This window comes from Pipra filicauda, unplaced genomic scaffold (assembly GCF_003945595.2).
Source record: "Pipra filicauda isolate LSUMZ 115617 unplaced genomic scaffold, ASM394559v2 scaffold18_size4552066_pilon, whole genome shotgun sequence".
Lineage (NCBI taxonomy): Eukaryota > Metazoa > Chordata > Aves > Passeriformes > Pipridae > Pipra > Pipra filicauda.
Genome location: NW_024104298.1, coordinates 1,511,569 through 1,523,593, shown reverse-complemented (window position 1 = coordinate 1,523,593; position 12,025 = coordinate 1,511,569). Strand labels below are relative to the sequence as shown.

At 47.2% G+C, this 12,025-nt stretch overlaps 1 protein-coding gene across 10 annotated transcripts in view; it reads left to right on the top strand.

The window, feature by feature from the left end:
• The window catches only part of BCOR (BCL6 corepressor), an 83,229-nt gene that overhangs the window by 54,727 nt on the left and 16,477 nt on the right, over positions 1-12,025 (top strand). For 7 of the 10 annotated variants that reach the window (XM_039380194.1, XM_027741963.2, XM_039380197.1 and 4 more), the window contains 4 exons: positions 2,909-3,190; positions 3,588-3,941; positions 9,950-10,278; positions 10,618-10,887. In XM_039380194.1, coding sequence (XP_039236128.1) covers positions 2,909-3,190; positions 3,588-3,941; positions 9,950-10,278; positions 10,618-10,887 — 1,235 coding nt within the window. The remainder of the gene's footprint in view (positions 1-2,908; positions 3,191-3,587; positions 3,942-9,949; positions 10,279-10,617; positions 10,888-12,025) is intronic. The other 3 variants (XM_039380200.1, XM_039380199.1, XM_039380198.1) reach the window with 2 other exon arrangements.

Here is a 12,025-nt window from a genome sequence, read left to right as displayed (position 1 = left end):
GACGCGTCCTGCGCGGCTTCCTGGCCGCGCTGCCGGTGTCCTCCCGTGTTGCTGCAGGATGATTACACAACCGGGATTAGTGTGCGGAGATGCCTCTTCTCTAATGGTCTTAGCTGCATCTAGCGGGACGGATTTCAGAGGCGCGTGTGCCGCGGGCGGTCCTTGAGAGGGATTTCTGGCTCGGCAGCCAAGGAGATGTAGCTCTGATCCCCTGAGGGGTCCCTCTCGGATGTGACCGGGGCGCAGAGGCCAAGGTGTCAGAGCTGCTGGCAGCGACGGCCTTTTGGATGAACCTCAGTAGGTGTGTGCTGTTCTCCTCAGCACGTGAAGCCCTGGAGAAACGCTGACAGTGACAAGCTGTTAGTGAGGTCTCTCTCCTCTTTATTTTTTTAGCACAGTCTGAGCGAGCAGCGCTGGCATCCCCGTGCCAAGTTCTCTTGCAGATAGAGAAGGAATTAATCTGCAGCAGGTCGCGTTCGGTGGTGGCAGGCTGGAATTAGCTTGCTGTTTCCTGCAAGCTGTAAAGATTAAGACCATCACCCCCCCTCCCTACACCCTGCTACTTCCTCTGACCCTGCAAGAGCTTCTCTGGGAATTGGTCAGGATGTGCCTGCCTTTTCTCAGGCCAGACAGTGTTAGGAGCAGGAAAGTTATCCCGACATAGAGACTCTCAGCATGAACCATGGCATGTAGCTGCTGGTACTGCTGGAGATAAGAAGGCTCTAAACAACAGGAGCGTGGCTGAGAGTGCCCTTACCTGATCTGTTCAGGGAAACTGACCACAGGAGTATAATGTTCCCTTATGAAAGGAGGAAAATAGCAGATTGCATTAAAAATGTAAAATGAAATCTGATACAAGCATTTATTTCTAAAGTGATACTTAAAACGTGGCTGGTCCAGCTTCTTTTATGCTGTGTGAAACAGGACTGCTGGTGCTGTTGGTGTGGTTATAGGGTAAAGCTGTGGGGTAGCATCTTCATACCAGATGTACAAACATAGGGTGTTGCCAGGTTCATCCTGGTTTGGGGGGACATAGCATTTTAGAGGCATAGTCATAGTAAGCTGAGATACCTGTTTTCTGGAACATGTCAGCACTGTTGACTGGAAGAAGTGTGACGAAGTGTGTTTTAAAATCTTGAAGGGAGCATGTGTTGGCCAGACAGCCTCTTGGAGAGGAGCATCACCAAATAGCAGAACAGCCCGAGCGTCCTGCTCGCCTGCAAAAAGTCAACTTGTGTTTTGATTTTTCTTGGCCAATATCTTCTGTTGTTTTATAAGCAGCCCTGCAGGCAGCTTCCCAAGCAGCATAAAAATGATGTGGAGTGTCTTCTGGTGCCTGCAAACATCTCCAGAGCCCTTGGTGCTATTTGGAGCCATTTCCAAATTGCAGTGAAGAGAAATTTCATCCGAGGAGTTTTTTCCCCCCTCCCCCCTCAGCCTTCCATTGCTGACAACAGGTATTTCAAGGACAGTCACGAAATCAGAAGGTGTTGTCAGAGCTGTAGGAGGGTGCTCTCAAGATAAGGTGGGATAGAGTTGGGCTGCATCCAGAGGCTGCCAGTGCCTGGATGCTGCTGTGGTGGGGCTGCAGGGAAGCAGTGTTTGCCCTGGTGAAGGGGAAGAGCAGAAGTTGAAGGCCAGGCTGAGGGGAAGGAAACTGAGTAAGGTCAGGGAGGATCGAGGGAGGGAAGGACAACAGAGCTGTCAGGAGTCCAGGTAGGAAACCAGCAGATGTGTTTGCAGGAAGGCAAATGGGAGATGGAGGAAGGGCAAGAAGGGGGAATAGGAAAAGGGACAGTGAACCAAACAACCAAACAGCAGCAGTGATGCAGAAAGAGTATTGGTCAACCAGGAGAGGAGGGCTAAAATGCATGGGAAAACCAACTTGTTTGTGAGAACTGTAAATAGGAAGCCGATTATCTGTGTTGCAGTCTGTACTGCATGTCTGCCTAACCATGCCTCGGCTAGTTTGGTTAAACCCAAGAAAAAACACCTTTTCAAGATGATGATAAAGTGTAATTTTAAGTCAAGCATCCATTTAAAATTGCTTAAGCTGTCTCTGAATTTGGGTAAACAATAGTGGAGAGAAGCTGAAGTTCAGGCAGGCAAGGCAACATGGGTGTTTTTGTGGCTAATTTGTCAGGCTAGTTTCTAGTAAGCTTTTCAGAGCTCACCCGCTTGCTGTTGCTGGAAATATTCCCTGAAAAAAGTGAGGTCTATTTTAAAAGGAGGTGACAAAGATAATATGAGGAACAGTGACTGGCTGGTTACTTGGGGTGAGGAAGCCTTTTTATAACCTTGGATTCAAGTAGCGCTTTTTGCAAAATATCACAGCTATTCTTAGTGGTATTGCTGTGTCTGTGTCTGTGTGTGTTCCGTATCCAATTTATATCTCCAGAAGAAGGGACGAATGCTTTTAAGTCAGACTCTGCAATTCAATGGGAGAAGTTAGCAAAAAATAAGGATTATCATCAGAAGATATTTTTGAAAACAAAGTTGCAAAGTGGGGCTTGGATTGTTACTTGCCGTGGTTTTGGGGGGTGAGGATGCTTTCTGAAAAGAATCTGTTTTCAGTATCTAAAGATGTTTCTTTATTTAAAAAAGTGTATTGTGATGTTTCTATGGATACAAGTATTGTGAAAATTGCGCTTCTTAAATTAATGTAAAAACAACACAAAGTAGCGTGCTTTTGAGGATTTTGTGCTTAACTATTGAGAAAACTGCTGCCTTAGGATGACCAGAGGAGACTTGTTCCAAAGTACAGTTTTGTGTTTATTTGCATGTCTCATGAGCCATCAGTCATGGCGGAGATGACACTGAAGAGATAAGAGAGCAAAGCTTTCTCACAATGAATTGTGTTGTATTTATTAGGTCTTGTAGAGTTTGTTTTTTTTTTTGTTATTTTTAGGTAACTTTACTAGTACAGAAAACACCCGGGGTCATTTTCTTGAAACTCCAGAGGAAAAAGATCTCTCAAGTGAGAAATGTTATTTAGAGAGACATTCTGTATATGAAAAAGCGGAAGACCAGCCAACAGAAGATATTGGCCAACATTCATGTCCACGTCTGGACAGGAAGCGTAAACACTCTGGTGAGAGAGTGCAAAATGATGGCAGCCAAAATGAAAGCTTTGTGGATGAACAGCAGGATGAAGTTATATCAAGAGCAAAAAAGAAGAAGAACTCCAAAGGTAAGACAGCATTTTGCTTTGGTCTCTCTTCAAGGAATGTCTTGTGAAAGGAATGTCCCTTTGGCTTAATGTGTTTCCATTTTTGAACTTGCTAGTTACTAATGTGAGCACTGTCATTTCACTTTAAATTATATATATGTATATATATGTATGTATATATATGTGTATATATATATGTATATATAAAAAGCTTGGTATATAAGGATAAAGCACTAGTCATTGGACACTGTAGCCACAGCAGTGCAAGTTACTGTAGTGCATGTAACCCTTAATGAGCGAACCTTTAAAATGCATAGTGTGGTGGTAAAGCTGAGACTATATGCCCCGAAAGTGAAATGTAGCTTTTGTTTTAAGTTGAGGGGGCTTTTTGATTAATTTTTAGTTATTTTTCCATTAGATGACTGGCCTGAGAGGGAAATGACAAACAATTCCTCTAACCACTTAGAAGAGCCCAATTGTAATGAGGTGACCAACCTGAAGGTGTGCATTGAATTAACAGGGCTCCATCCCAAAAAGCAGCGTCACCTGCAGCATCTTAGGGAACTATGGGAGCAGCAGGTGTCACCAGAGAGATCCCCGTCCGGCAAGTTGGGCCGGCAAAGCAGGAAAGATTTAGCTGAGGCTGTTCAGCCAGAGGCCACTGCAAAGGTCAAAGACTTCACAGAAGAAAGGCACACCAAGAAAAGGTCAGAGGCCAAAAGCAATAGAAGTTGGTCTGAAGAGTCCCTCAAAACAAGTGACAATGAACAAGGTATGCAGAGACTACTAGGGAAACCAGCCGGCTTTAGCCTTTACAGTGACGCATGCTGCCACCGATGTTAAGGAATTGTTGAGAGCTTTTTTTGTTTCTTTTCTTTTTAAGTTTTATATATATATTTCTGTAGCTGTCCATTTGTTTAAGGACTGACACCTCCTCTTTAAGAATTGCGCTGTAGCTGATATTTGTCAGACAAGAAAATGTGTTTGTGTGTGTAACTATGTGTTTGTGTGTGTGTGTGTTTTGGCTTTAAATACTTTAATAGATGATGCAAAGATGAAGTTTATGTTTCTAGAGGAGAGCTGGGGGGGCATAAAATGCAGGCATGCATCTGGGTGAGGGAGGGAGGGAGCAAACAGGCTGCTAGTTCATGTAAGGATGTTTAACCACACGTAGGATTTGAGGGGCTGTGAACCTCTGAAAAAGCGTCAGCACAGATAGCAATTCTTGATCTTGTGGAACCCAACACCTCCAGCACCCTTGGCACTGCTGGGTTTCCCTGCATTTCCCAGGCCATATGCTCAGGAGCAGAGCTCATCCTCCTCCCAACGAGGATGCTTTGCTGGTTCATCCTGACCATGTTCTGTAAACCCCTGTCACACCACTTCCTGGCTCCTTGGCAGAGATCTTCCCAGCAGCTCTCTCTTAAGGGGTTGCTTCCTCAAAGCACATCAGCTTTCCTTGATTTGTTCCTGGCTGCTTCTTTCCCCCTAACTCCACTTTTTCCTTTTCCCCATCCTTTCTCCCATTTCTGCCAGTTCCCTGTCCCGGGGGAGTGGAAACTGTGGAGACAATCTGTCAAATTTTCATTGGGATGGACAGGTCACTCTCCTGTCTCTACTCTCCTCAGCCCCTAAGCACCTTTTCTGCTCTGATGCTTTTCTCCTTCCCTGCTACGTTATGCTGCTTAGTTGGAGAACTGGTGGGGAACAGCATCAGGCAGGCCACATGGCAAATCCCCTCATGCATCCCCTGTACCTGATTGTGAATCCCTGTCTCCTCTGGGCACAGCAGAAAGCCTTTGTCTCCTCTTTTGACTTGTCAGGTGAAAGGTTGCAAATACTCTTCTTTCCTTCCTCCTCTTGCCTCTTAAGTCCTCTACTTGTTTTTGAGGAAAGGCTGTTTCTGGGAGGGGGAGCTCTGAATTGGATGTTTGGGCTCCCTCCTCCTTGACAAACCTGGGACCTTCATCAAACTTGGAAGACACTCACACTCCAGTTGGCCTAACCTGTAGTTTAGCTGAGATCCCCTTAAAAGAGAGAAGCATGAAGAGAGTGGATCCTCTTATCCCATATCATGGAAAGGACTGAGTCCAGATGATCCTGTGCCAGTGAGGGTTTTCCTGGGTAGCGTCTCCGAAACAGTCACAGGCAAAAGTATCAGCTTGTCTTCGGCCCTAAGGCTCCTCATATGTCCTTCCCCTTGGTAGGATTATCTGAGGGCAGAAAACCTCAAACTTTGATGCTTATTGATGGGGAAGGTTCTCCAAAAGGATTTGCGGAGCGGGAGATCAAAACTTGGTTTAAAAGAAGCTTTACCTCTTACTTCCTTGCTTTATGTGCTGCCTTGGCGAGCATGGTATTGGCTCACACACCCCTGCCCATCACCTGCCCCTCTTTGTACTTTCAGAGAGAGATACCTTGTAGAGATTAAACGAGGGTCACTAACAAGAAGCTGCATTGTGTAAGGACGCTCTCACTTTCCCCTGCGATGCCTCCCATGGCAGTGACAGGCTTTCTCTAGCGCATGACCTAAGGGAAGAAAAAGAGGTGACTCCCGCACCGTTTCCAATGGTTCAGTCACCCTATGGCTATGAAAAACCTCTTGGTTTTGGAAACTGCTGTAAAATCGTAAACTTTACTAAATTACGCCTTCTTATTCATTGTACAGGGGCACTGGAGATCGTTCAGATCGTTTTGCTGATGCTCCAGCAGCTCTGTTGAAGTGTAAATCTTTGAATCTCCTTGTTTTTAGTTCACGAGGATGAGGACATTTTTCTCTGTTGTATGACAGCATCCTCTGTGTGATAGTTGCATTGAGATAGAGACTTCCAGCTTGTCTGTCTTGCCTGGGACCAGTCCTCAAACTTTTCTTAAACAAGCAGATATTGTCAATGTGAGAATACGCGCTGTCGTTTGTAGCTTTCTTTTTTTAATCTGGAGCTGGGAACAACTGTTTCCTGTGCCCAAGCACTGCATGCAGATGTGGTAGTCTCTGCTTGTGGGAAGCTGGTTGTATCCCAAGCAGCGAGCCGTAGCACGACATTGAGGTCTGCCTCTATGCCTGTGAAGCCTTAGTCTAACAGCAGGATGATTTGCTGCCTGTGCCTGCAAATCTCTTGGAACACGGAGGGTTCTGATTTCTGTGCTTGTTGCGCCAGTCGTGTTGAGCCTGGGATTTTAGTGTGGGAGGAGTCACGTGTTGCATTGTAAGCTGCCACCGTGCTGTCACCCCTTTGTTCCCCGGTCAGTGCCAGAACCATGAGAGCTGGCATGTGACTTGCCCAAAATAATTTCAGGGGAGGATGGATTGAGAGCAGCCCTGCGGAGAAGGACTTGGGGATGTTTGGGGAGGAGAAGCTCAACATGACCTGGTAATGTGCACAGGCAGCCCAGAAAGCCAAATGTGTCCTGGGCTGCATCCAAAGCAGTGTGAGCAGCAGGTCGGGGAGGGGAATTCTGCCCCTCTACTTTGCTCTCATGAGACCCCACTTGGAGTGCTGTATCCAGCTCCTGGGCCCCCACAATAGGAAGGACGTGGACCTGTTGGAGCAAGTTCAGAGGAGGCTGCAAAGATAGTCAGAGGGCTGGGTCACCTTTTCAATGAGGACAGGCTGTGAGAGGTCAGGGGTTATTCAGCCTGGAGAAGAGAAGACACTGGGGAGACCTTCTAGCACCTTCTAGTACCTAAAGGGGACTTACAGGAAAGCTGGTGAGGGACTTTTAACAAGGGCATGTAGTGATAGGACAAGGGGGTAATGGATTTAAGCTGACAGAGGGCAGGCTTAGATTAGGTTTTAGGGAGAAATTCTTGACTGTGAGGGTGGTGAGACACTGGAACATGTTACCGGGAGAAGTTGTGGATGCCTCGCGTCTGAAGTGTTCAGGGCCAGGTTGGATGGGGCTGACCTAGTGGAAACTGTCCTTGCCCATGACAGGAAGATTGGAACTAGGTGACCTTTAAACTATCTTCCAACCCAATTCATTTTATAATTCTGTGATCCTGCTTGCAAAGTGACGTTGCTGCACAGAGTCTCCAGGACATGGCAGGTCTGTGAGCATGGGGATGCCTGCAACCTCAGGGCATCATACTGCTTCCCCAGACTCATGACCAAGGTAAAAACCACAGTCTCTGCTGGGGTCCCAGCTGAGCTATAACTGCTGGGGGTGCAGTAGCCAGCTCTTTGCATGGTCCCCCAGGGAGCTGCAGCCGCTCACCCGGTGCAAGAAAACCCAAGCTGCGTGGAACCAAAAGCCCTGAGGAGAGGAACCAGGAGGATCTTGCCTACCAGGAAGCCTCTGCCAGCCCCTCAGAACTGCCTTGGGTTACAGGCAGTGTGGCAACCACTGGCTTGGCAGGCAGGAGGAGGCAGCTGCTGGGATGGGAGCTGAACAAGTGAGCATTCAGGTGACATGGCAGCAACTGCTTTTCCATGTGGACCTCTCTGAATCCCGCTGCTGTGGGAAGGGAGACAGGTCCTGCTCTAAGTCAGACTTGCCACAACATACGTTAGTCAGAGGTCTGGGTTTTTGGGGGTTTTTGCATTGGCTTTTTTTTTTTTTGCCATGGATATTTGGGGACATTCCTGCTCACCCTTGTTTTTCTTCTCCCTTCACGTGGTCAGAACAATGGGGTGAGATTCCAGGTTTAATCACTTGCCTCTTTTCTGCCAGTGTTATCTTGCATTTCCCAGGCTGATGCTTGGCTTGTTCTGTGTGGTGCTGGCCTCTTGCAATGTTATTGATCCTGAAGCTCCTGGGCATAGTGTAGCTACTCTCCATCTCTTAGCTCTGGCGCACATTTAGCCTGGTGCCTGCTGTCACCACCCCAGTGGAGGGTCAGAGTGGAGCACAGTTTACATGGAGCTTGCAGGTGGGAATACACATTTTCTTCTGGTTATTAGACTTCTGCTTTCAATGCCTCGGCATCTCTGCATGGGAAAACCTGCAGTTCTTTGAGATAGGCTTCTCTTCCTGTGTTTTTCTTCTCCATCCTTTCAGTATTTCTGACCTTCTCCAGACCTGGGAGTTTTTCATTCTCTTCTAGTTTTTCTGTGTGCAACAGTTTGTTCTGTTTGCACTCACCAGAGCTCATCACTGCTGTTTGCCAGCTTTTCTTTTTTAATTTTTTTTCAGTAAGTGATTAAGTAGGTAATGATGATACTTCTGTATTGGAATTGGGCTTTTTATGTACTACTTCAGTTAGGTTGGTTGGGATTAAACAGGAGAATTAAACACTCCTTACTTCATGCTGTCTACTGAGTTGGAAAGACAGCCTTGCATCCATAGGCTCAGCCTACGACTGGGCGCCTTCCTTCAGGATTGCAAAGCCTGAAAAATTTACAGGATTTTTGCTGAACAATCTGCACATCCTGTGTCCCATAAATTCCCTGACATCTGCTTGGCAAGCCACAATATGCGTCTTTCTCTAGAAAGTGTCTTGAAAGAACTGAGGGATTTCTGTTTTGATCTCTAATCTAGAAAGCCTTCTGTGAGTTGCTTTCACAGATCTATTTAAAGGACGACAAAAGTGTGAAACTGCCCACCAAGAGGATTCTAGATTTTATTTTCTTTTTTACCAACTGGCTCTGGCTCTCTTTAAATAAAGGTGTCTTTTCTGTGAGCACCTGCTTATTTGCTCCTGCCATCTCTTCTGTTCTGAAAGTAGCATCACTTCAGAGACTGGAGCGCAGGAACCTCTTTCAAGCGCTCAGGGTTTATTCTGCACCTTCCCTCAGTGGTGTGGCATTGTTTGGCCGAAGTGTCCCTTCCTTTCCAGCAACCTTTAATTTTTCTGCAGAGGAGTTGGTTCTGAGGTCACCTCAATTCTCTTCCCAAGGGAAATTCAGACTATAAAAAGTCAACTTCACTGTCCTTGTTTTGTTGTAAACCTGCTTGCACTCTGAAAAAACCCCAAAACTTAACCATGCTTTTTGCCTGTGGCCCAGATTGTGAGATCTGGCTTGTTGGAGCTATGACCCCTGGAGAAAACCCAGCCCTGCCAATATCCTGCCACGGGCAGCAGAGCACTGGCCTCACTGCCCCAATGTCCCAGAAAGAGTCAGTTCTGGATGGAGTTCTCGGGAAAACACATGCAATTGCTTTTCCTGCAAAATCCCTGCGCTTTCTGATAGAGCTTGCACAGAGCTTCTGTAGGGATGGCTCCTTGAGTAATCTTTCTTCTCTTGGCTTGTTTTTGAAGTCAAAATGCTGCTGAGGAGATGTTCCCTGTCTTATGGCTATCTTTGGGCTAAGCTCAACGTTTCCTCTGCTGTCCCATTCATACCTGATCCACGCTCCCACCTCTCTTCCTTTCCCCTCTTCCCTTGCCACCCTTGTATCTGCCCTTGCACCCCACCCAGTCAAGGGCAGACAAGCCCAGCTGGGCCCAGGCTGCCGGAGGAGTTGGTTCCCCTTCAGATAAAGCAGTTCCCAGGTAAGGAGGCGAGTTTTTCTCCAGCGGCGTTCCGCTCTGCCCGTGGTGGCCGGGCTGCGGCACTGCCGAGCTGGCATGGCACTGCCACCACCCGGCCCTGGCGCTGCCCCGGCACCTGGCGCGGGGCACTTCATTCAGGGATTTTTATTAGGGCCCGATAAACTGTTAACGTAAGGTCAACTGGTGAGACGCTATTTACAGTTGGGATGTGGAATGCTTAAAATATTAATGATTTGAAAATGTAATTGTAGATCTCTTAAGCAGTCGAGGAGCTTGTGTTAAGTGCTAGCAATGCATTTTCCTTTTAACGCACCATGCGATGTGTAATGCCTTTCCTTCCCATTTAGGCTTGCCCGTATTCCCGGTGTCTCCGCACATGAAGAGCCTTTCATCCACCAATGCAAACAGCAAAAGGCAGGCTCAGCCAAGCTGTACTCCAGCCTCGAGGTTGGCTGCCAAACAGCAGAAAATTAAAGAAAGCCAGAAGACAGATGGGCTGTACACAGACGAAGAGGAGGATTTCCAACATGCATCTCTGCTGCAGAAATACAGCGAGTGTGAGAAGCCATCAGGGAAACGTCAGTGTAAAACAAAACACTTGGCACTGCAGGAGAGGAGAAGGAGGTCATCTCTGACAGGGGATGACACCACAGATATTGAAAATGCTGAAGATAAGGTATCTTTATTTAGACTTAATTGTCTGCTGGCCTCTGAAAAGGCAGAACCAGCCTGCTTAAAACTAATACGCTGTCGTGCATGCAGGGTAGCAGGAATTGCATTCAGATTCGTCTGTGGATGCTTTGCACATTTTGTATTTGTTTTTCTTAAGCTGAGCTAAAGGCACTATTGCAGGGGGTGAGGCATCTTGTGTTAAAAAGCTCTAGCGGGTCTTTCTTAAAAAATTAAATATGAGTGGAAAAGTGTAATTCTTTGCTGACAAAATATAGTCCCACTGCTGTACTGTAAAAACAAAGATTAAAAAAAAAAAAAGCCAACACCGTAATGGTTTTGACAGGTAATGGTAACGAGGAAAGTCAGGAAGCGACCGGAGCCTACTTCAGACTGCGACTCCTCGCCAGCCAAGCCGTACGAGCAGAAGCCGTATGATCGCCTGCAGCAGACTCCCTCATTACTACCCGTCTCACAGCCCTCGCAGCTGCCGATTGCCAGCCCCCCTCAGGAGACCACCCCGAGCCGGCCGATGCCGCCCGAAGCGCGGAGGCTCATTGTCAACAAGAACGCAGGGGAGACGCTGCTGCAGCGGGCGGCGCGCCTGGGGTACGAGGTAAGGCTCCCTGGGCGCCCCGCGGGATGACGATGGTTTGGTTTTTTTTATTTCAAAAGTTAAAATCCTCTTTCCAGTTTTATCGGTGGAAATTCTGCGGAGTAGCAGCTTTCAGTGTGCTGAAAATTTGCAGTTGAATTTGCTGCCCCCCCCTTCCCCTGCTGAGTTCCCTTCCCTGGAATGCGGGGTTCAGAGGCAGGTTGCTGCGGGAGTGAGTCCCCACTGCAGTTGGGTCATTTGGCAGGGACACAGGGTGAGCAACATCCTGTGGGAGTGAGCAAATGGTAAAGTTTTATTGGTAACCCTCACTTCCCTTTAAATATAAACCATCTGCAAACAGAACGAATGCCTTTTTTTTTTCTTTTTTTTTTTTCAAGTAATCTTTATGGTGATCTTTAATGAACTGTATGTTTTCTGCTTTTGTTGTTAGTGAAGAGCGTGTAGTTTAGGAGAAGGGTTTTATTTTATATTCTTTTCTCCAAGGAGTATCTGGTATGTGACACAGGATGTAGCGCTTGGAGTGTCCTCTTGCATGATCAGACGCATCATAGGAGCACTCTGCCTGCTTTATACTTGGAGTCTGGAGCTGCTTGGCGTAGCTGGAACAATGTTGTCTAATGAAACGGGCCCCCTGTTGCTACAAAAATCAGAAACTGATGAATCCTTCAGCTCTGCTGTTTTGAAGCACGCTTTTATTGGGGAAATATGGGCATGAGCGCTGTTGTTGCTCGATGTCATGTCTTGCACAGAGGTGTTTCATCGCACAGAACAACTGCTGCTTTCGGCAGAGCTGCAGGGTTTACCTTGGTGGTAAGAGGGCTGCCTGGACCTCAGAGCTGGGCTTGAGCCCCACATGGGAAGGTGGCATCCGCCCAGGTCCAGGTGGGGCTGTCCCAGCCTTGGGAATTTGTTGAAACCTTGAAATGCCCTTTGTATAGCTGGAGACCTTTGTGTGGAGAGAGGCCTTGTCCAGCTCTGGAAGGCAGGGTTTGTTGGAAAGGTTTTGTTTACCCTAGACAAAGGCCTCTTCTAACCCAGGGCACTTCAGCTCTAGCTGGGAGGAGAAACCGTTGTTACAACATTGCTGTGGTATTCTCCGTAATTTAAATGGTTTAATTTTCTGTGGATCCAAAATCAA